The sequence below is a fragment of the Melospiza melodia genome, chromosome 1 (genome assembly GCF_035770615.1).
Source record: "Melospiza melodia melodia isolate bMelMel2 chromosome 1, bMelMel2.pri, whole genome shotgun sequence".
NCBI classification, from domain to species: Eukaryota; Metazoa; Chordata; class Aves; order Passeriformes; family Passerellidae; genus Melospiza; species Melospiza melodia.
Genome location: NC_086194.1, coordinates 2,450,150 through 2,473,521, shown reverse-complemented (window position 1 = coordinate 2,473,521; position 23,372 = coordinate 2,450,150). Strand labels below are relative to the sequence as shown.

At 46.9% G+C, this 23,372-nt stretch overlaps 1 protein-coding gene across 1 annotated transcript in view; it reads right to left on the bottom strand.

Moving 5' to 3' along the window:
- Nucleotides 1-8,796: 8,796 nt before the first annotated feature.
- WNT3A (Wnt family member 3A) overlaps nt 8,797-23,372 on the bottom strand; it is a 103,365-nt gene continuing 88,789 nt past the window's right edge. The window contains exons 3-4 of the mRNA XM_063168941.1: nt 16,223-16,488; nt 8,797-12,688 (exon numbers count right to left, since the gene is read on the bottom strand). Coding sequence (XP_063025011.1) covers nt 12,209-12,688; nt 16,223-16,488 — 746 coding nt within the window. The 3' untranslated portion in view covers nt 8,797-12,208. The remainder of the gene's footprint in view (nt 12,689-16,222; nt 16,489-23,372) is intronic.

Below are 23,372 nucleotides of genomic sequence, written 5' to 3'. Positions count from 1 at the left end.
AGCAGAAATTCCACAGGAAGCATTTGTCCTCTGGAAAGCAGCAGTTTGTTGAAACTGGAATTCCTGCGGGGTTGCTCAAGACCAGGCTGGAGTTATCAGTCCCTGGTGACTCAGAGAGGGCTTCAAGCCTTTGTCTGATAGGGAGGGGAGCCCTGGACCTGGATTTCCATATGCTGCCATAAAGGCCTTGACATTCCCAGGATGAAAGGCGCTTCCTGCACAAAGCAGCTGCATTGATTAGGACAGAACAAACAGGTTCAAGGCTCTCCCTGGATTCCTGCATGAAGGAAATTCTCACTGCAGCAAAGCTGGCATTTCTTCACCACCACCTCTCTTTCCCACACACAGGATTGAGAATTATCTCACATATTCCAGGAAAAAAAAAAATAAATTACAGAGCAAGTGGATTTTTGAGAGCTCAAGGGCTTGGTGAGGTGTAGCCAACACAGCCTTGCTGTGCTTCCTGTCTGACAAAAGAGGAGATGGAATTCAGGGTTTTGGGATGTTCCTGAACCTGGAGGAATGGCACAAGGACTCAAGAGGGTCAAGCCCAGACCACAGATCTGTTCTAAATCGCCATTAAAGTGATTTAACCTTGCTGCCCTTGCACAAAACCAACTTGAGGAGGAACTGAGCTGACCTCACCCTAACACCACCACCGAGTTCATTAGTGAGCACTTCACCTGCTGACACTCCCAGGCAAATCCCAGACCGGATTGAAGCCCTGTGGAATGCAAACCTGGCTCTGTGCCTCCAAATGACTGCATGGTGGGGGGAAAAAACCCTTCCACACCTGCAAATAAAAGACATCAGTAAGCAAATTCCAGAGCCAGGCTGGGTAGCAGTGAGATGGCAGAGCTTTCAGATTCCATTGGGTCACAGAGTGTTTCTTTATGGCCTGGTGAGCTGCTGGTCAGGAGCTGCTTTCAGCTGGATTTCACAGCTTCAAAGGATGCTGGCTTGGACTGATTGCTCAAGCGGGATCCAACTTGCAGACGAAGACATCATCATTTGGGTGGCAGGATGCAAAGTGCTGCCTGCTCGTGCTCAAAGCTCTGAGCTCCTGCTGCAGCCAGTGGAGATGGGATTTTCCAGGTGCCTGACTGAACACAGGTGTCCAGAACCATCTGTGGTGTCTCACTGTCGTCCCTCTGGGTGTCCCCCTGCCAATCCAGAAGGACACAGACCTCCCAGAGGGTCTGTACATGCCAAATCCAGATTTCCAAAGGGATTTCACTGCGACGGTGTTCACAGGGCGCTCAGGATGAGGGAAGAGACGAGGATCCGACTCCATGCTTCAGAAGGCTGATTTATTATGATATATATTACATTAAAACTGTACTTAAAAATAGAAGAAAGGATTTCATCAGCAGGCTGGCTAAGAATAGAATAAGAAAGAATGATAACAAAGGTTTGTGGCTTGGGCTTTCTGTCTGAGCCAGCTGGGCTGTGATTGGCCATTAAGAAATAACAACCAACATGGACCAATCAAAGATCCACCTGTTGCATTCTACAGCAGCAGATAATCAATGTTTACATTTTGTTCCTGAGGCCTCCCAGCTTCTCAGGAGAAAAAATCCCAAGGAAAGGATTTTTCATAAAAGATGTCTGTGACAGGATACAGGCAGCACTCACCCCTCATGGTGAAATGAATCCCTGAACTCAGTGTGAACAATAACAGGAACTTGATAGTCAGACCTCAAGTTCAGGCAAATTGGGCTCAGTCACTTGGCTGGAGTGTCTAATGCCTGGTGAATATCCTGAGGGATCTGAGACATCTCCCTGGAGCTCCCAGACATGACACAGACCCATGGAGCAGCACCCAGAGGACAGGCAGAGCCTGGAGGGCATCCCCGTGCCTGTTTGTGGTTCTGCGGGCTCCTTCACTGGGCTGGGTGAATCCATGAGCTGAGCCCCACTCCATCCATGCCCCAATCCATGATCTGCAGCCCATGGAGGCTGTGGGGCAAGGCTGTGACTTCGTGGAGGTTTTGGGGGCCTTGCTCAGGATGCCTTGTGAAGGCTGGCCTAGCACAGAGACTAGATAGAGCTACAGAATAAAGTATTCATTAGTGTAAAGCATTAAAGCATAAGGTATTTATTAAAACCCTCCATGGATGCACCTTGGGCAGCACCAGAGCCCAGCCAGGGCTGCACCCAAGATGAACCAAAATGGCCCCAAAATGCACGAGCGCTCCCGGGGTCTCTCCCTGGGATCAGTTCTGCTCCATTTGCACCTTGCAGTTCATTGTCCCATTCCAGCTTTAGCCCAGGCAGTCCCACCCTGCTTGTTTTTCTCTCTCCAGCCCACGGTGTTTGTGCTCTGGGGCTGAGATTTGGGTCATTTGTCCTTGGTGCCCAGCTGGAGCAGGAATTGTTTTGTCTCCCTGCTCTGTGCACAGAGCTCACCATGCCCTGATGTGGAGCTCAGACCCACACACTAAAGCAGCACAGAATCTGGAAAATTTATAAAAGCTAAACCTGAGGCATCACTCACATTGGGAGTGGTTGGTTTCCACCAGACTGGTGCAAAGAACTCAGGTACAGAACAATCTGCATGGTTCCCGTGGATCTGGCACATCCCAGGCTGGTTTGAGGTGCTGTTTGTGCATGGAAAGCAGTCAGGAGAGGGGATGAAGTGCTGCCAGAAGGGTGAACCTGGCCATGGTTTGCTGAGGAGTATCTCAATCAGTGCTGAGGTGAAAGGCTGAGAAATCTGAGGCTGTTCAGCCTGGGGAGAAGGTCGCAGCACCTTCCAGGATCTGAAGCAGCTGCATGAAAGCTGGAGAGGGACTCCTCATCAGGAACTGTAGTGACAGGAGAATGGGAAACGTCTTCCTGCTCGAAGAGGGGGAAATTAGGTGAGATACAGCAGAAATTCTCTGCTGTGAGGGTGCTGAGGCCCTGGCACAGGGTGCCCAGAGCAGCTGTGGCTGCCCCTGGATCCCTGGAAATGTCCAAGGCCAGGCTGGACAGGGCTTGGAGCAGCCTGGGACAGTGGAAGGTGTCCCTGCCATGGCAGGGGGTTGGAATTGGATGAACTTCAAGGTCCCTTCCAACCCAAACCACTCTATTTCTAATAATTCTAATTCTAAAATTCTAATTCATTCTAATTCTAAATCTAATTCTCTTTCCAGTTCTAATTCTATGATTTTTTTTTTTTGCTGGTGACCAAGCTTCACCAGGTTCAGTGCACTGTTTCTCAAAGGAACATGGAGCTCTCAAATCTTCTGGCTGTCAGGCTCCTGGTACCTCTCTGCAGCACCTCAGTCCTTAAATTATGCCTGGGGATGAGGTTTGACTCTTGGCTCTCGTGTCAAATATCTCCTACTTGGTTGTGGAGCAGTTTTGGGTGACTTTTGTGAGCTGATTTGTCTTGAGCAAAGGCCATTGCCATGGCTAAATGTGACCATGGTTTGTGCTGCCTTCCCACGGGGGAATAATTCTACAAAAACAAAAGGAAACTCAAGAGTTTCCCTAATAATGAAAAGTCCAGGTCATGAGGCAGCAGTAAGTTAATAAGACTGTTTTATTTCATTCCTAAAATGATCTGGAGGGGCTCACAGTATCTGTAAGCTGAGAGTAACTGAGATGTCCACTCATGTCTTAGTTTTTCCTATTTAGGTTCAAAAAAAAAAAAAAAGGAAAAAAAGATTCTTGCCCAAACCTGGCAAAGCAGGCAACACAGCTTAACAAATACGCTTATCTCAAGTGCTCTTTAATAAGAATGTTTATCATTTATTTCTGGAAAATATGCTGAGCCCGGAATGCTGAAAGCTCTCTGTGGTGTTTGGCCTGTGTTGCTCAAAGCCAGGCATGGGGGGTGTTTCTGGGAGGGGGATATTCTGTCCCAGCATGCTGCCCACCTCCCTTCCCAGGAAAAAGCTGTTTTACATTTACACAATAAATTATAAATGAACACATTTATAGATGTGTTCATTTAGAGCCTCTGTAAGAAAGCAGATTTCTCCAGAAGGTGATTTATTCCAGCTCAGGTCTGTGGTTTAAATAATTGGAATAAATCTCTGGATGTGTTTAAATCCCTCTGTCAGTTATAAAGAAGTTATCAAGGTTGGTTTTAGAGCAGGTTCAAGGCTCCCAACCTAAAGTAATAACAGAGGAAGGAAGGAGTGATTAGAATTGGCAAAACCAACATGAAATTTCTTCTTCTTCCAGAGACATTGTGAAAACTCATCCCTTTGCCATGTTGGCTTTTTATTGCTCTGGGGGAAGAAGCTGGGTCCCAGAATGGTGATGTTCAGCTGAGAAACGGACTCATGGCAGTTAAAATGGATTTGTTTTATTTATATTTGTGTAGTCACCTCCCACAGGAACTGTTCACGAGTTAAATGGTGACAGTAGAAGTGACAATCTCTTCTTCCAAAGCACACAATTCCTGTCCCACAAGAGGAAGTCATATTTATTTCTTATTTCTCATAACCTTATTGTCATAACCTTATTTCTCATTTCTTATAACCCAGCTGAATTTCAGCCTGTGATATGAAATTCCATCCAGTCAGCACTAGGGAACACTGGGAAAAAGCACCCAAACGCAGAATTAATTAAAATTAATGCACTTTTTTTTTTTTTTTAGATTTTAATTATAAAGTTAACACATCTATCAAACTTAACTGGTAACAAAAAAACAGTTACAAGACATTGCTAATGTGCTGTCAGTAGAAAATGGGGTAAAAGCCAATGAGGTCACAAGCACAACAGCAGAGCAACAACACTGTCCCGATGAGTTATTTCAGCAAATATATACTCTTACTAATATATACATTTATTCATAAAATAAATAATCATAAAAAAATCATCAGACTTAACAAAATACTGAGAGGGAGGAAAAAAAAAAAAAAAAAAAAGAAAAAAAGGTGACAACTCTACTTTGTACAATAGCTTTGGAATTCCAGGTTGTATCATACATGCAATCTGTACACGGGGGTGAGGGCAGGGGTCACAGACAGTGATGGAGCTTTGAAGGAGGCGATGCAATCAGGCAGACAGTCTGTGGGAAGGGAAAGCAACAGCAAAAAAAAAACCACTCACAAGAAGAGACTTGTCCCTGAGTGCTGGACAAGCACGTTTTGTACCGTGGGGGAATCCCCTGGGGTGCTACAGGTTTTGTGTTTTGTGCCTTCCACACTGCTGGTGGGCTTGTCAGAGAGTCCAAAGCTCCAGCAGGGCTTGTTTGGGCAGGTTGGGTCCTGGGAGGGACAGAAAGTGACGCCACAAGGGACTGATGGAGTGGGATCCCACTGGGATGAGGAGGTGAAGGCTGAGCTGCCATCAGCTGGGGACAGGGACAACCAGGACTACAGCAGAGATCAGGAGGATTTTATCTGATTTTGGAGTTTTTGGGGGGCTGATCTCAAACCTCTCATGCTTTCCAAGGGGCAGCAGCAGGTGGCAAATGCTGGCAAGAAGCTCTGACACCATCCCTCAAAACCATGGGTGACACTCAGCTGCTTGCTCAGCCCGTGTCTGCAGCAGATCTGCCTTCAGGATTTTTGGTGGAGTGGAATGAATGGAGAGAAATAAATAAATACTAATAAATAATAAGAAGAAACTCGTAAAAGGAACGGAAACGGGGAAAGCTTCTCCTCACGCTTTCCCCGCTTCCATGCAGGGCTGTCCAAGACCTTCCTTGGTGTAAGTAAAGGTCCACAGAGACAGAGGAGGAGATCACAGAGGTGGAACAGACCCTTGGGGCTTCAGGAGCTTTCTCCATCTGGGTGGTGTCCAGCTAAGGGCAGGATTTTGCCTGTGGATGATTTGGTGGGACCTGTCCATTCCCTTTATGTTGCTCCTCAGCAGGAAGAGCAGAGATGCTCCCTTGGGGTCACAGCCATGATAAACCAGGCAGTAAAGTAGATTGAAACAATTATTTTTACAGAACAGGTTCACCTTCTGCTCCCCTTGAGACACTTGTGCCTGATTTTGGTTGGTTTAAGTGAGAATTGAGACCATGACCAGTTTTCCACCTCAGAGAATCTAAAGAGAGTTTGGAATCTGGAGTGAGATCCTGCTCATGGATGAAGACACACACAAGCCTGTGTCTGCATGGGATTCAGACATCTAAACACCCATCTCTGATGGAGAACCATCTGCATGGGCCTTCCAAATACGGCCTGGTATCCAAGGGAATCCCACATTCCTCCAGAGTAGCTTTCAGGAGCCCCTGGGGTACCCTGGAGCATCCCAGATGGCTCTAGACACCTATTTCAATAATTTAGTTCAGCCCTAAGCGCTGGGTTTAGGCAAATGGAGCCCATAATTTGGTTTCTATGGGGGTTTAGGCACCGAGCACACATGTGGATACCTGCCTTTAAGCATCTAACTTTGTATTCCAAATCCCACTGTAGGTGCCACTGCCTGGGAATCAACTCCTGGCCTCTTGTTCATGCTTGAGAAAAAAGTCTCCTCCTCCAAAGTGGAGATGCACCAAAGAACCCTCTGGAAAATGCAGGAAAGTGGGAAATTGGAAACTTAAGGAAACTTAACCAAGCCAGGAAGACACTGAGAGGGGCGGGAATGAGGATTAAACACTCTTTCATTGAAATGGAGGCCAGAGGAGCCCCCATTTCCCACCAAACTGAGGAATCTGCACCCCACAGCTGTTTATGGAGACCTGAACTGGGAGTGAGGAGCTGCAGAGCAGGAACTTTGCTGGAGAACACCAGGGAGGGCAGGGAACAGGAGGATGGAAGGGTTGAGGTGCGGATAAAACAATTCAGCCAGATGCCACCGCTGCTTCCAGTGAGAGAGGGGAAATCTGGAAAAAAGAGAGACTCCCATGATGAAAAGTCACAACTAAAGCAACCAAGATTTGGCTTGGAGGGAGGTAGAAAATAGGAGATTATAGGTATGAAGAAGAGATGAGGTCTTGTCCTGCCCAGCCCACCTTCTCTCCCTTCATCCAACACTCCCTGACATCCCATCCCAGCAGCTGCTGGAGCTCAGGAATGACAGATCTGAGCAGGGCACTTGGGTTTGGTGCCTTTCATGGCCCTGTTTTCATCCTCCCAAATGGATTTTGTAAAAGCATCAAGGGAAGTCTGGAGCAATTTCCACAGTGCAGACCCTGGGAGTGGATTCACAGCTCCCAGCTCCTGCAGAGTGCTCATGCTGCAACCCTGAATATCCCCAGCGACATCAAACACCAGATTTTCAGCACTGAAACCAATTTGAAGCTAAAAAAAAAAAAAAAAAAAAAAGTGACCCAAAGCTCAGAGTTTTTCTCCTGTATATTAATTTAAGGATGTGGGCATGATTAGAATATGAAGACACATAACAAATGTAATGGATTATGATCCAGGGACATTTCTGTGGCAATACCTCTGAATGCAATGAAAACACCAATAACATTTCAGTTTGAGAGGCAGAAGAAATTGTTTTCTGGGGTTTGTTAATACAGAAAATCTGCAGAGCTCAGCTTAGACGACAGCACTGCAGGGCTGACGTGGTCGGTGCTGACTCAGGGATTTCTGTGCCATATTGCATTTTGTGGTGTGGTTGTCTCTGCAATCCCCTCCAAATATTAAATCCCAACTGCTTTAGTTCTGCACGTGAAGCTTCCCATGAGGAGTGGAAGCAATTTGGGAGATTTCAAAATGCTTTGGAGAAGACTGCCAGTGCTGGGCACGACACTCAGTGAGAGAGATAACTGGGATCAAGCATCAAAAATGTTCTTCCCTCCCCATATTTTCATTTTCTCTGAGAAAGAGAAGCCCCCAAATTCTAAAACTAAACCAAACTAAGGGCAAAAAAAAAAAAAAAAAAAAAAAGAGCAAAACCCAACAAAACAACCAAACTCCTAAACTTTCCATTTCTTTCATAGAAAGAAAAGAGATGAGGCCAAATTCACCTCTCGCAGGTAACGCCACTGTCTTGAATAAGCTGGATGTGGAACTGATGGGGCCCATCTGTTCAGCTGAAGGAGAGGCTGGATAGCAGCATGGGAGAGGATGGAGTTATGGTCCTTTCTCACTTTTATTTTTCACATCTGTTCCTTTGTTGGGTGACACCTTGTCCCTTTCCCCCTTTCTGCCAGAGACACCCCTGGTACAAACCATCTGCCTGAGGACAAACCTCGCCAGGGAAGGACACCAGGGAGCACAGAGGTGAAGATGGCCAGTCCCATTTGTGGGAAATCAATGATGTTTTCCTTTTGGTTATAAACTGGAGCCCTACACCAAGGTGAGGGAGAAGGTCTGACAGAAAACCACATCCAGAGAAGCGCCCAGTTCAATTGGCTACACAAACACATCTTGGGTTATTTTGGACACCCATAGGTCTCTGCCCAGGTTTATGATCTGTGTGGGTCTTAGGCCATTGAAACAACATCTGGACCCCAATAGGACACTGTAGGGCACCTGTAAAATGTCACCAGATGTTTGTATTATTGAGTGAAATGCCAAGACCCTTCCATAAGTAGTGTCCTGCTGTTTTCACAGGAGAAGCTGAGGCAGAAGGCACCTCTGGGTGGCATTCAGACCATCTCCTGTAGGGAAGGATGGCACCTCACTCATCACTGGCTAAATTTTCTCACTGGTGCAGTGGAAACCCTGACTTGAGACACCCAGTGTGGGCAGTGGAGAGGGATCTCAGTTTTCCAAAGACATCTCCCAAATTCATGTGTAGCAGTGAGCAATGGCCCAAGCCCCCTCCTCCAAAACCATGGGCCCAGCTCCCAGAGCCCTGGCAGGATTTTTTCCCCCTCAGGGATGGGGAGTGTCACACCCAGGACTGGAACCCCCTGGGTGTGCTCAGGGTGATGAACAGAATTCACTCAGGCATTTTTCATCGACTTTAGTAGCAGCTGCTCAGCCCCTTACATTGGATCACCACAGGGATGATTAATTACATAACAAACCCAAACAAGCACCCACAGGCTTTGTTAAAATCCCCTTGGATGGGGAGGAGTCCCCAACCACTGAGCTGGTTCCAGCCTGACCCCAGCTTGGAGGGAAGGAGCACAGCTTCCAGCCCATCTCAGATGATGACCAGGTTGTAGCTTCGCCTCCTTGACTCACGGTGGATTTCACATCATCAGTCTGGACCCATGGAAGAGCTCATTATCTGCTCCGAGCTCAGCAGCTGAAGTCACAGATACACCCAGAGGGCACTTAACCAAACATAACTTAGGTACCATCCTAAACACCATGAATCACCTCTGAGTTTGTTTCTTGCCATTGATCCCAGCAGAAAATTAGATAAATAGCTTAGACCGGATGAAGTAAATCCCACTGTTGCGGTCAAAATTTGTTCACCTCTAGAGGCAATTGCTCAGCAAATGCCCAGTTTCAATTTTTTTTCCCCTCTGCTTCCCAAAAAGCTTCACCTGCTGGTGATGCTGGGCTTGCTCTGGTGCAAAAGCAGAAATGGTGGATGTGAACACGCTGTGGAAGGGCTGGGGGCAGATTCCAGCTCCCACTCATGGAAGCCAAATCCTGCAGCCCATTCCTTCACTGGTGTGATACAAAAGAAGGAGTTTGAAACCACTTGGCTTAAAAATCTTAAGGTAGAACCAGTTGTGGGTGTGACCCCGCTGAAGTCAACGGATTGAAGGGACTGTGGTGGCCTGCAGTGATTTGAATTTCCACTGCTGCGTCACCATTTATAGGCAGAAGTTCCTGGTAGGACGTGTCTGACATCTCTCATTGTGGCTGCTTGCGCTGCATCACATTAGGTAAATCAGATGTATCTTCCCTTATCCCATCCTCTCCAATTTATCAATGTCTTCCACCCCTTGTGTGGCTTTCTGGAGCATTTGCTTTCCTGACAGATTGTGTTTGAATGTTGGTTACAGGTGCAATCTCCCCCTGCAGTGGCTTCCTTCTCTATTTCCCATGATTAAGTTTTCCTTTTCTCCAAGACTGCATTATGAAAATCAGTTATACATCCCTTAATTGATCTTCATTTAAGTTTTCAGTGACCTATTGCCTTCTCCACGTGGTGTGTGGCCATTGATGATGTGCAGTGTTCACATGGACAGGTGTCACAGATTGATTTTTCTCCCCATATTTTTCTTTGCTTCTCTCGATCTCCTCTCTCCTTCTGCTCTCATTTCACTGCAGCATTTTTTTTTTTTTTTTTTGCAAAGCACTGATAGAAGTGCCTCCATCAATAAGCAAATCTTGCTTGTGCCCTTGGGCACAGCCCTGAGACAAATGGGTGATGCATAAACTGCACCAGCCTAGGAGTAGTCCCAGGAGACGCTGTGAGTCAGAGCCAGCCCTTGGAGGCATCATTTCCTCCTGTTTTCTCTCTGATGGGATTAAGCTCTGTTTGTTCCCTTCTTCTTCTGCACACTCCCTCCTTTGGTTCCTGGGAAAAGGCTGACACACACAGAGAGAGCAGCACTCTGATTTCTCTACAAAGATTTCCAGGAGTGATCCAGCCAACGGCCATGATTACCTCGCCATGAAATGGGAATTAACTCATGCCCTGTTTCCCTTCCTGTGCTGAAGAGACAGAATAAACACCCATCCATTGTCCTTTTTCCAGGATAGGAACCCAAGAGCAAGAGGCAGAGAGGACACAGGGCAAGTGCATCTGGGGCTAAAACAGGCTGTGACTGTGCTTGGTTCACCTCTCATTTATCCCAGCATTGACCAGGAATAGCCCAAGCAGGGTTCCAGTGCTGTAAACACCAAGGTGGTGGGCTGAGCTCATGCCTGATCCCCTGCAGGAATTCCTGATGCCCACGGAGGAGGTGAGACCTGTTTCTGTGAACTGTGATCCTGATTTGGAATTGGAAGCAGAGCACCATGCAAGGATGGGCACTCAGGGGTGAGCAGCAGAGATGGGCCAGCGTTGCAAAGCTGGGGTTTGGCTCCGTGTCCAAACCTACCCAAACTCTGGGCTGGCTCACACTCTGGGTTTTGTCCATTTTAATCTGTGCCACTTTCACAGGTGGGAATGGCTGTAGGAATTAGCTGTGGGACAAGGTTTGGCTTGAGTCTGAGACTGCTCCAGCTTGGTGGTGGTGGTGGGTTGCTTCACCCTCGTGTCAATTAATGGGTGGCAATGAGTCCTTCAGATCCATGCTCCCAACAGACCTGTGGGCTCAGGCTGCTGCCAAGTGCCTGGGGAGCCTGCATCAGGTGCAGAGAGTGGAAGAACAAAGTGCACTTTCCACTGCTGGTGACAGACCTGCCCAGCGAGGTGGGAAGGGTGAACACCGTCCCTTGCCATGCTTTCCCTGGGGTGCTGAGGAGAGGGATGTCCTGTGCTCAGGAGTGAGTGAACAGCCCCAGAGATTCACTGCACCACGTTTCCAAGGAAAACTCACCGGCTGAGCCACGTGCCAGGCTGGAGAGCTGGAGCAGCATTCCCAGCTGTGGGACTGTGTCCGCCTCAATGCACACAGAGTCCTCTTCACTTCACACACAAGACACTGAACTTTTCCATACTGCGCACATCACCTGTGTGCCAACAGGGAGTTTACAGGAAGTCATCAGCAGTTTTCTCTCTTTGTCTCCCTCCTCTTCTCCCTCCTTCCCTTTCTACAGATGTCACAGGATCCTATGTCCAATCTGGCAGAAGCTACTACGCTAAGAAGTTCACATCAAGAGCTTGCCCACTCTCCAGCTCTGTTAAATATTTGTAGACTTCTCTGGTTCCAAGGCAAAAGCAAAGAAGTAGTCATGTTTTTTATTTTAAAAATCCTTAATTTATCTGCTTTTATTTCTTTTGCTGCTGTTGCTCATATCACACAGTCTGGCCATTGGGGTTTGCAGAGAGATCTCTCTGAGTGCTCAGTGCTGCTGTTCAGCACAGCCTCTGCCTGGCTGAGGGAAAAGGAGATGCTTAGGAAGATGCAAGTCTTTCAAAGGACACTTAATCACACGAGTCACTTCAGGTGGGTGGGAGCAGAGCAAATCCATGCTTTTGCTAATGCTCTTCCATCCAGCTCGGTGTTGTGGGCTGGTGGAAAGAGCTGCTCTCCTTCCGGAGGCATCGGCGTCGGGGCAGAACTTGTGTGACTGCCAGATGCACCTCGGGATAGCCCAGAAGTCATTAGACCTATTCTATCCAACCAGTTTTAGCCTTTTTATTTTTTAAATTTTTTTGTCCAGTTTTTATTCTTTTTTAATATCCAAAAAAAGTAGACTTCTCTCACGGATGCAACCTCAGAGGAAGTAGGCTCAAAAAATCCATTTCTCCACTCGGAGCCCGGCCAAGGTGGGGTTTTACGCCCGATTTATTTGCACGTGTGGACATCGTAGACTCGTATGCACTCCTGGCAGCGGACGTAGCAGCACCAGTGGAAGATACAGTGACACTTCTCTTTCCTTTTCTCAGTCCTCGTGTTGTGCCCGCGGCCGCAGCACAGAAGGTCACAGCCGTCGATGCCGTGGGAGGTGACGTTGCAGATCCTGTCGCGGGTCCCGAAGGAGCCTGTCTCGGGGTTGGGCTCGCAAAAGTTTGGCGAGTTCTCGTAGTAGACCAGGTCCTTCTCAGTGGGGGCCTTGAAGAAGTTGTATTTGGGCCGCAGGGTCTCCACCCAGCCGCGGGATTCCCGGTGTTTCTCCACCACCATCTCGGACGCGCTGTCGTACTTGTCCTTGAGGTAGTCGCCGATGACCCTGAAGTCGGGCTGGGACCACCAGCAGGTCTTCACCTCGCAGCTGCCCGAGAGCCCGTGGCACTTGCACTTGAGGTGCATCAGCTCAATGATGGACTGCAAAAGAGAAGAAAGGCAAAGGAGAAGGAAGACATTAACTGCGACGGCATTCACAGGAGTCTGAGGGATGAGGGAAGAGATGAGGATCTGACTCCATGTTTCAGAAGGCTGATTTATTATTTTATGATGACTATTACATTAAAACTATGCTAAAAGAATAGAAGAAAGGATTTCCTCAGAAGGCTGGCTAAGAATAGAAAAAGAAAGAATGATAACAAAGGTTTGTGGCTTGGCTCTCTGTCCGAGCCAGGTGGGCTGTGATTGGCCATTAATTATAAACATCCAAGATGGGCCAATCAAAAATCTACTTGTTGCATTCCACAGCAGCAGATAATCAATATTTACATTTTGTTCCTGAAGTCTCTCAGCTCCTCAGGAGGAAAAATCCTAAGGAATGAATTTTCCATAAAAGATGTCTGTGACAGTTACCTGTAATTAAAACTCTTTATGACATTCTGCCACTTGGCATGATTTTCCAAGGAATTATGGATGTTTTCATAGATGTATTTATACTCTTGTGAACAAAAACCCTCCTATTTCCCCAGTCACTGCTGGGTCTAAACCATAAAACTTCTGTACTTTACGGTTTTCAGTGACTGGTTCTAACTCCCAGCTCAAATTTAAGGATTTACCAAAAACTTTCACCAAGGAGATTCATTAACTTCTGTCTTATCAATGTTCATGTGGGAATATTACAGTGCTGTCACACAGGAAAAGAATTCAAACACATGTGGGCAGAGAAGCAAAGAACACCCAAAGTTACTCAAACAATGCCCTCATAAATGAAAATAGCAGTTTTTCTGTTTGAAATAATAGGAAGATGAAGTGTCCTAACTATCTAGAACAGAACTCCATCCTTTACATATGTTTTGTGCTTACTTAAGCAAACAAGGTTCAAACCTTGCTATGGCTATATTCAGAAAAGGGATTTGTTTTTATTTTACAGCCAGGGTTATGATTTTTCTAAAATCACTTCAAAGGACAAAAAAAAAAAAAAATAAGAGCCCTACTTTTGATTTTAAAGGCTCAGGCTTCAACACAAAACACTTTCCTGGGATAAATGGGAGGGTGATTATTGATTCCAGAAGCTTTGCTACTTGTTTTTACCTCTTATATAACGAGTTTAAATAAACAGAGGTGCTGCCCTCCAGTACTCTGGGGTGGGAGACAACCTTATGCAACTTGATAATCTGCATTTCCAGAGTGATCAGCAAATTTCTGGGTACGTGAACAGGCGAGTGCCAGCCTGAGTCCATGAGATTTGCCATGAATCAGCACCTTGGTGCTCACCAGGTGTTTTCCTGTGTTATTTACCGAGTATCACCCGCCACAGAGCTGGCTGCAATTAGCGAGGAGGGAGAACCGCAGAAGGTTTTGCTCATATAATCACCCTGAGCTTAATCAAAACTCCTGGAGGAGCAGTAGGGTTGGAGTTCCTGTGGGAACTGATAGGAAACATTGCCCATGGCTCAGGTTTAGCTGGGAACACTCAGGTGTGGAGGCCTGGAAGAGCTGTCCCATGGGTGCTGGAATGGTGATGATGGAAAACACCAGTGCTTTCTAAAATACTGGGATTTCGGGTCGTGGTGTGATATCTCTGGGATTTCAGGTCATGGTCTGACACCTGTAAAATGTCCTAGAGTCAAGGAACAAAACTTAGAGTAAAAAGACCTCTGCAGGCCTGTGGTCACAGGGATGTTTGTGTCACGGACGCATTTTATGAAAAATCCTTTTGCCAAGATTTTTCCTCCTGAGAAGCCTCAGAAAAGAAATGTAAACAATGATTATCTGCTGCTGTGGAATGCAACAGGTGGATCTGTGATTGGTTTCCTGTGAATTGTTTCTACTTGATGACCAATCACAGGTCCAGCTGTGTTGCGATTCTGGTCACTCACAAGATTTTATTATTCATTCTTTTCTAGCCTTCTGATGTCTCCTTTCTCTTTCTTTAGTGTAGTTTTAACATATCATTTTCTTTTTATATAATATGTATCATAAAATAATAAATCAGCCTTCTGAAACATGGAGTCAAGATTCTCATCTCTTCCCTCATCCTGAGGACCTGCAAACACCACCACATGTTTGTTTTTTTCCAAGGATTCTCACTTTAAAACAGATTCTCACTTTAAAGGAAACCCCTCTTTTTCCCATTACATATCCCAGTAACTGCCCCATCCCTGGGGGTACCTGGGATAATTTAGGCCAGAGCCAGAAGAAACCACATCATTGCTTGTGGTCATCTCCATTGCAGACAATTTTGGTTTCTGGTGGTATTTCCCTTTCAGAAGTTGTATTCCAACAGCTCTGCTGTGGTGTGGGGTGGGATAACAGCACTGGGAATTTACAGCATCCACTTCAGGAGTTCTCTGCCTGAGGACGTGTCCCAGCACAGCAGCTGTGGTGGCTTTGGTACAGCTCAGTGCACAAATGTCCTCCTGGATATGTGCAAGACCTGAGGACAAGACCACATTAACCTGTCCTTTCTTATCTCAGAAAAGCTGTGGCATAATCTCTGTTAGAAAGGGCTTTGTGGTTCTAACAGTTCTACAAATTGTTTCCCACAAATTACATTCTTCTGGATTTATGGGCTATTCTTGAGATGGAAAAAAAAAAAGGAATATCCCCCTTTTGGGATTATTCCACCTAGGGAAAAGATTCATTGTGTATAAGGCAGATTTTGTGCCTTCTTTTCCCCAACACGTTTTGTTCCAAGATTGTTTGAAGTAAAAACAGCTTCAGGGCATGATCCAAGTTTAATCAGGAGGCACCAGAGTTCTATTGCCTCTAATTTTGTTTAAATATTTCCTGGGAAATAGAACAGAGTTGAGAAGATGGGTTGTGGGAAAAGCTCTCCTGGCCCTTCTCCTCCCTCAAGGCTGCAGAGAAGGGGAATGGACAATTGCACCAAAACTTCAGGTGCACACTCAGTGGAAGGGAACAACCACAATTAGGACATTATTAATAACTCTAATAGTGGAATAAGGGTTAATAACTCTAATAGTGGAATCACAGAATGATTTAGGTTGGAAGGGACCTTAAAAATCACTTAGTTCCAACCACCCTGGAATGGGCATGGACACCTTCTGCTAGCCCTGTCCAACCTGGCCTTGGACACTTCCAGGAACGGGGCATCCACAACTTTTGGGGGTAGATATCTTCAAAAGATGGGTTGAAATTCCATCTTCTGAGGGTAGATATCCTCCTAAGCTGGGACGAAATCCCATCTTCTGGGGGTAGGTATCCTCGCAAGATGGGAAGAAATCGCAGCCTTCACCTGCCTTGATCCATTCTCCATAAAAGAGATCTGGCAGCTGACTCCCAGGCAGGTGTTTACATCTGTGTGGGTGAATTCATGCGGAGCTTTCAAAGACCAAGCACGTAGATCTAGACCTATCATGAGACAGGTACTACCATTTTGTGACACAAATTAGCCCAGATTTCGGCCTTTTGAGCCCCCTTAATCCCCTCCCACCACTCATCCTCTCAGGCAAGAAAACACCAGCAGGAAAGGAGGAGATGAAGCGTCCTTACCGTCCTTCCAGCCTCGTTGTTGTGCCGGTTCATGGCCGAGCGCGCGTCGGGCCGGTTCTCCCGCGCGTCCGCGAACTCCCGGGACACCATGCTGCCGAACTCCACGTCCTCACTGCAGCCTCCCCACTTCCAGCCCTCGCCAGGAGAGCCCTTGTGGCGCGTGTCACACCCGCAGATGGTGGCCGAGCCCTCGGCACAGGACCTGGTGACAGCGAATGCCACCCCGGCGGAGGCGATGGCGTGGACGAAGGCCGACTCCCTGGTGGCTGCGAGAGAGAGGAAACGTCACTGGGATATTTTAGGGAAAATCCCTTCGCCAGGATTTCTTCTCCTGGCGAGATGAGGAGCCTCAGCTTCCCCATGTTTTGCTCCTCTGGAATGTGATTTAGAGAGTTGTTTATTCAAACATGTTAATTGTTTTTACTTAGTAACCAATCCAAGTCCAGCTGTGTCAGACTCTCTGGTCTGTCATGGGTTTTTATAATTCATTCTTTTTTTAGCCTTCTGATGTCTCCTTTCTCTTTCTTTTGTGTAGTTTTAGTATATCATTTTCTTTTAATATCATATCATATCATATCATATCATATCAATCATATCATATAATGTTGTAATGTAATGTAATGAATATAATATAATATAATATAATATAATATAATATAATATAATATAATATAATATAATATAATATAATATAATATAATATAATATAATATAATATAATATAATATAATATAATATAATATAATATAATATAATATAATATAATATAATATAATATAATATAATATAATATAATATAATGTAATGTAATATAATATAATATCAGGCCTTCTAAGAACTTAGAGTCAATTCTCATCTCTCACCTCGTCCTGGGGACCCTCACAACACCACAACAAGGAAGGGCCAGTGAAGCATGGATTTGGTCAGTGCTGTGAACACTTTCTCTGGAGGGCATGGCAGAAGGCCAGGGAATCCTCCTCTTCCCTGTGGTCTGGCTTGGACCTACTCCAAAGACTTTTTTTTTTTTGCTAGGAAATGAGTTTCTGCGCAGACAGGACCAGGCTTGATCCAAGGCCACTGAGGTCAGCCAAAAAGTTCTGACTGGGGTCATCCTCAGGTCTTTGGAGAGGGCCATGGCAGCAGAGACAGCTGTGCAAACCTGAATTTCAGGGGAATATTCTATCTGGTACTGTGCAGCCAATGCACCACATAGCCAGACCCTGAGCTGTGGGCTTTGGTTCAGAATTTGGATATGTTCCCAAAAAAATTAAAAATGCAGGTTTACACTTAACAACAACCTGGGACCAGCACCAGGTAAAGCTCCTCTTCCTTGACAGGGAGAGGTGCTGGTGGCTGGAAGGTAGGAAAATGCCAGGATGGTCACATCCTCAATCCTCAGGATGTGAAACAAGCCTTGTCCCCTCCCTCCATCTCTTTTCCCCAAGGCTGAGTGTTTTACTCAGTGACAGCACTCAAAATGCACCTTACACCTGCCCCAAGTTCTCCTCCCTTGCCTGACCAAGGTCCCTGCCAAGGGGACTGGAAATGAGGGAAATGAGGGAAATGAGCTTTCCCTTGTGCCCACAGCCTCAGGCTGGAGAGTGGGATCGGCACAATGATCCCACCAGAATCACCAGAAGATGTCGTGGCCAAGGACTGAGGAGTTTTAGTCTTTGTGGAGAACTTCCCTCACAGCCTTCCATGCCAGGGAGAGCTGGGCAGGGAAGGGGAGCAGGGAAGGCTTTCCTGGATGCATGAAAATGAAAACCAAACTTTTCAAACTGCTTTGCAAGTGGGGAGCACCCCAAGATATCGAATTTATTTCCCTTTCTCCTCACGGTTTTAGTTTCTTCACTCTCAAGAAATGACCCTGCAGTTCAACACCACACCTCAGAAAACACCAGAAGGGTAAAAATGGGATTTTTACCATGAACAGGGCTGCTCTCAAACCTTTGGGGCCATTCTAAGCAGGCACAAAGATTCTGATAACAGGCCTCCCTTAACCTCCTGTATTATTCCCCACTCACCCTGTGCTTATAGAGCACTTATCCTAGAAATTGTGTTGTCCCTGAAACTTTTTATATTATTCCATTGAGACATTGAAATATTAATGGATCCATAAAGTCACAAGGTCACATTTTCAGTCGATGCAACTTCACCAAAGCTTCTAATGAATTTTATATCACCTGACTGCTCAAAAACCACTTAAACCTTCCCTGCACCATATTTTGTTGATCTGAGCTTTCCTTGGGCACTTTGGCTTAATCTTTGCCTTCCAGATGCTTCCAGGCTTTGCTAATGTGAAGAAAGTTTAATGCACCAAGCCAAAAAAGCTCAACATGTTTTTGGGGAGCAATCACGACTGTGGGGCAGTCCTGGCTGGATTTTAGGCTTAAGCAAGAACTCAAGCTTTGCTTTGGGAAGGCTACCAAACACAACAATATGCAAATCCCATAATGTGCATGACCTTACAGGCTGAAGGGATGAGCAATGTCCTGGAACATGTTTGCCAGGGCACTTGGGGAGGTTATTAACTCACCGAGGGCTACAACCAAAAGAAAAAAAAAAAAGAAAAGGAAAATGCAGGAACCCTGAGGTCGCCAGTGTGATTTTGAAAAACCCTTGCCCAGCATCTGGCCAGCCTGGAGGATGCCAGCGTCCTGCAAATGATGACCATGCAGTTCTTGATTGTGAAAGCTCAGCTTGGAGCATGGACAGGAGAGCCCCGTTCACACAGGAATGGGGACTCTGCATCTGACACTTGCCTAAGTCCAGGTGGGGATCCAGAAACCAAATTTTGGGGGTGCAGTGCTTCATATGAGGTCTCCAAGAACATTTCTGACCAGCTTTGGGGTCTCTGAAGAATGAAAGGCTCCTCACAAAAGCCAGTGAGGTGAAGTGAGGGGTGGATGCCATGATAATCTCTAAATCTCTAAAAACCAGTTTCAGAAGATGGCCTTGAAAAAAGACCAGATATTTTAGAGAATTAGAACTGTGAAAGATGCATTGTAGCAAGACCACGTGGGGTAGAATAATAGGTGATTATATGTGATTAAAATAATAGGTGATTGGTGTTAGAAGTATTAGCAGCATTGGCTGGCAAAAGCTAATAGGCTGAAAAATAATTATAAGGTATATATCTGTAAAGTAATATTTATAAGGTAACCAGGAAACAGGTTGGCTTCTGATAGATTGGTGTTCAGTTTTTCATCTGTCTCACCCTTCATTGAGACTGATAATGGAATAAAATCTTTTAAAACACCTCTCAGTTGCCCTGTCTCTGTAGAGCTGGGATTTTCCAACACAGGGCCTTGCACTTGGCCTTGAGCTTCATGAGGTTTGCACAGAGCCACATCTCCATCCTTTCCCTCAGCCTGGTGTCACAAAGCTCCTGAGGGTGCCCTGGACCCCACTGTCCTTATCACCAGCAACCAGTGCCAGCCCCAAGCCCCAAGGAACACCACTGCAGTGCCACCATCCAGATAATTCCTGACCCACCAGGTGGCCCATCCATCAAACCCAGGTACCAGAGACAAGGATAGTGTGCTTTCCTAAAGTTCCTTGGTCAGGCCAGCTCTCATCTCTTGGGGATCACCCTTTCCTCTGCCCAGGAGGGATCTGGTCCAGGCCTGGGAAGGAGCTGTGGGTGCTGAAATGATGTTTGCAAACCTCCTGTGCCTTGCCAAGCTTGGACCAAAGAGAAAATGTCTACAGAGATGGTGTTTGTGCAGGAAAACTTCTCCTGGGTGGGGATGAGAGGGGTGGCCTTGGCTTGGGAGTCCATGGTTTGGATTCAGCAGGAGCCATCAGCCCAGTGGTGTTTCCCTGGGCATTGCCCTCACTACAAGAAAGATATTGAGGGGATGGAGAGTGTTCAGGGAAGGGTCTGGAGCACCAGGAGAGGCTGAGGGAGCTGGGAAGGGGCTCAGCCTGGAGCAAAGGAGGCTCAGGGGGGACCTTGTGGCTCTGCACAGCTCCTGACAGGAGGGGACAGTCAGGGGGGGATTTGGGATCTGCTCCAGGGAACGGCGACAGGAGCAGAGGGAACGGCCTCAGGCTGTGTCAAGAAGGAAAATTTGTGAAATTTTAGGGAAAATTGGATGTTTTTGTTGGATATTAGGGAAAATTTCTTCACTAAAAGGCTTGTCAGGCCCAGGGCAGTGGTGGAGTCACCTGGAGGGATTTTAAGGATATGGCACTTGGGGACACGGGATTCTGTGGCAGAGCTGGGCTCATGTCTGGGCTCGGTGACCTTGCTGGTCTTTTCCAGCCTTAAGGATTCTACAACCCAGTGATTCTGTCCAGGTGCAGAGCTCAAACCCCGGGGAGCTTCAGGCAGCACAGCCTGGAGAATTCCCATATTTGCCAGACTTGGCCACAAGCAATTCCAGGCGGACAATTTTGTCTGTAGACACCAAACCCTAAATCTCAGGTCCATCCCCTAAACTCTGCACGGTTTTTAGCCCTCATTGAAAGCCAGGAGGACATTGATGGGATTTTCCTTAAGAAGCACCAATTACAGCGAGCTCTGCTCTTCCCAGAAAGCGCCGGGTGCCTTTTACAGCCTGGGACAGGACTCAATCACTCCCCTGCTTTTGAAATGCAGCCACCACTTAAGAGCACACAACAGGAAGCAAATCGCCTTGTATCTGATGGCAACTACCTGGGGAATGCAGGCAGGCAGGCCCAAGGAGCTCAGCTCTGGCCCCGGGGCACCGAGCTGAGGAGTTTTGTCTCTTGAGAAAGTCGCAGCCAGGTCCCTTAATGACTCCACGAAATTAGGGCACTGGCTTTAACATCTCCTACCCCGCTAAGTTAAGGCAGCGGGTTCAATATTGACGCAGATGGAGCCGTGCCATGCTGTGAGTCACGTCCTGCCACCTCCCAAAAGCCATGGGACATGTCCTGCCTTCCCCCGAGCATCCCCGAGCATCCCAAAAACATCCCCGGGATGCAGCCGGGGGCGGCGCGGCTGCAGGAACGGAGCGGGAGCAGCGTGGAGATGGAGATAAGCAGGAGGAAAGCATGCACTTGTGATGGAAATGAGGGGTTATTAAGGTGCCATATAAAAATGCGAGAGATTTGGTGAAGATAGCAGGAAAGTGCCCTGTGTTTGTCAGGCCTCATTCCTCTCCGGGTGGTTCTGGTGGCAGGAGGTGGTTGGGGCTTGGAGAGCTTCTGGAAAGTCACCTGGAAGGAGGAGGTGAGCAGGGACCACAGTCTCACGGGGATGTTGACTTCAGAGCATTTTAACCGCTTTATTTTGGTCACCAAGCTCTGCCTTCAGCTCGTTTGATTCCCTGAGCTTCCCTGCAGGGCGCAGAGTTGGATATCTGCTGCTTCTCCACAATTCCCTCTCCATTCTTGAGGGACTGAATATCAGTGAAAAAATTACTTACAGAGGGCCTTAGGGGTGTCCACCAGAGCAGAGCTCTCTCTCTCTCTGGAAAGGGTTTCTAAGAAGCCCAGACTGAAATCCGAGAAAATGAACATCCCCCGAATATTCCGTGCAGAACCTCTCTGACCACTTGTCCCAGCACCAAACCCACCTCAGATGCAAAAACACTTGGCTGAGGAGTAAAATTTTGACAATCAGAGGCCTGAGGATGATGTGACCCAAGATTTGCTTTTCTGCTGTGACAGGGCTGTTTTGTGTGACTTTGGGCAAACCCTTCAGTAGCTCTGTGCTTCTCCTTCCTTATCTGTACACCTGAGGACAATCCTGCTTATCTCCCCAGGAGCCTGCAATGCTAAATTCAGTGATGTCTTCAGAATTGTAAAGAGAAGGGATTGGAGCCCAGCAGAGGGTTCTGAGATTGTGGCATGGGGAAGGCAAATGAATAACTGCATGAATATCTCAGCTGTCTGATATGTGGCAACTGCTCTCGTGTGTTCTTCTGCCCAGACAGTGACTTGTTTTCCCTGAATGATGAAATTATGAACCCCAGGTCAGGTAGGTGTCCCAGATATGTGGCAAGATGGACTGTGGTGAGGGTGAATAGAATGGTTTATTTTGCTCTGAAAATCCCTTTTTATCGCATCTATCCTGCAACACTGAGCCATTCTCCATTCTTGAAACCCTAAATCTTTCCTTTTTGAAACAGAGTCCTTGGAGTGAAGCACTGATTTTGTGCATTTTGGGCTGGATAATGTATAAACAACATGGAAAAGAACAGAAATGTCCCAGACAATGAAGGAAAGAATTCCCAGCCATGTCTGCTCTTGAGGAGAGGATCCTACTCCATTCCATGATTGGAAAGACACTGGGAATGTGTGACTATGAGCCCTGAATTTCTGACACCACAGACCTCTGGAGTGCCCTTGGGAGAGGCATTTTGCTAAAAATGGGGTGAAATAGAGGAAATGGTTTATCTGTTTAGCAGGGCTCTGGGGAGGAGTCGTGCTGGCTCCTCTGAGCTTTGTTTTTCAAAGCTAAAATTCTACAGAAAGTACCTCTAGCTCCAGCTTCTTGAAACCCCCATCTTAGAGGGGTGGAAGGTGCCAAGGCTTCCCAACATCTTTCTGGTTGGGCCGATTCCTTAGGTACACAGAGAGTGTGAGAAAGGGTTTCAATTCCCTCCTTGGCTCCAGGGGATAGAAACCCACAGCTGCCAGTTAAGATTTGCACAACAGCTGACACACTACACTGACTCTGGATCAAAAGGGAAAAAACCTGACCAAATAAACAAAATAAACCCTAAGAACTAAGAAACTGGAAATAAAGCTGGGAACAAGCTGGTGTTTGTGGTATTTGGAGCAGCACAACGCAGCCTTTTACACAATGGGCTCAGTTTTCCTGGTTCCTGTGGTCCTTCTGCACCTTTAGCATCCCAGGCATTGGAAGGTGCTGCCCAGTGGAAAAAGGTGGTGAGGAATTTGTGAGGAGCTTTGGAAGCCCAGGCTTAGACTGAGGTGGGGTGAAGCAGAAACCCTGTGAGGAGCCCCTGAGGGAGCTGGGGGTGCTCAGCCTGGAGAAAAGGAGACTCAGGGCTGCCCCCATCACTCTCACAGCTCCTGAAAGGTGCCTGTGCTCAGCTGGGGCTGGGCTCTGTCTGCAGCAGCACTGACACACCCAGAGCACACAGCCTCGAGCTGCACCAAGGGAAATACAGGTTGGACATCAGGGAAAAGTTTTTCACAGAAAGAGTGA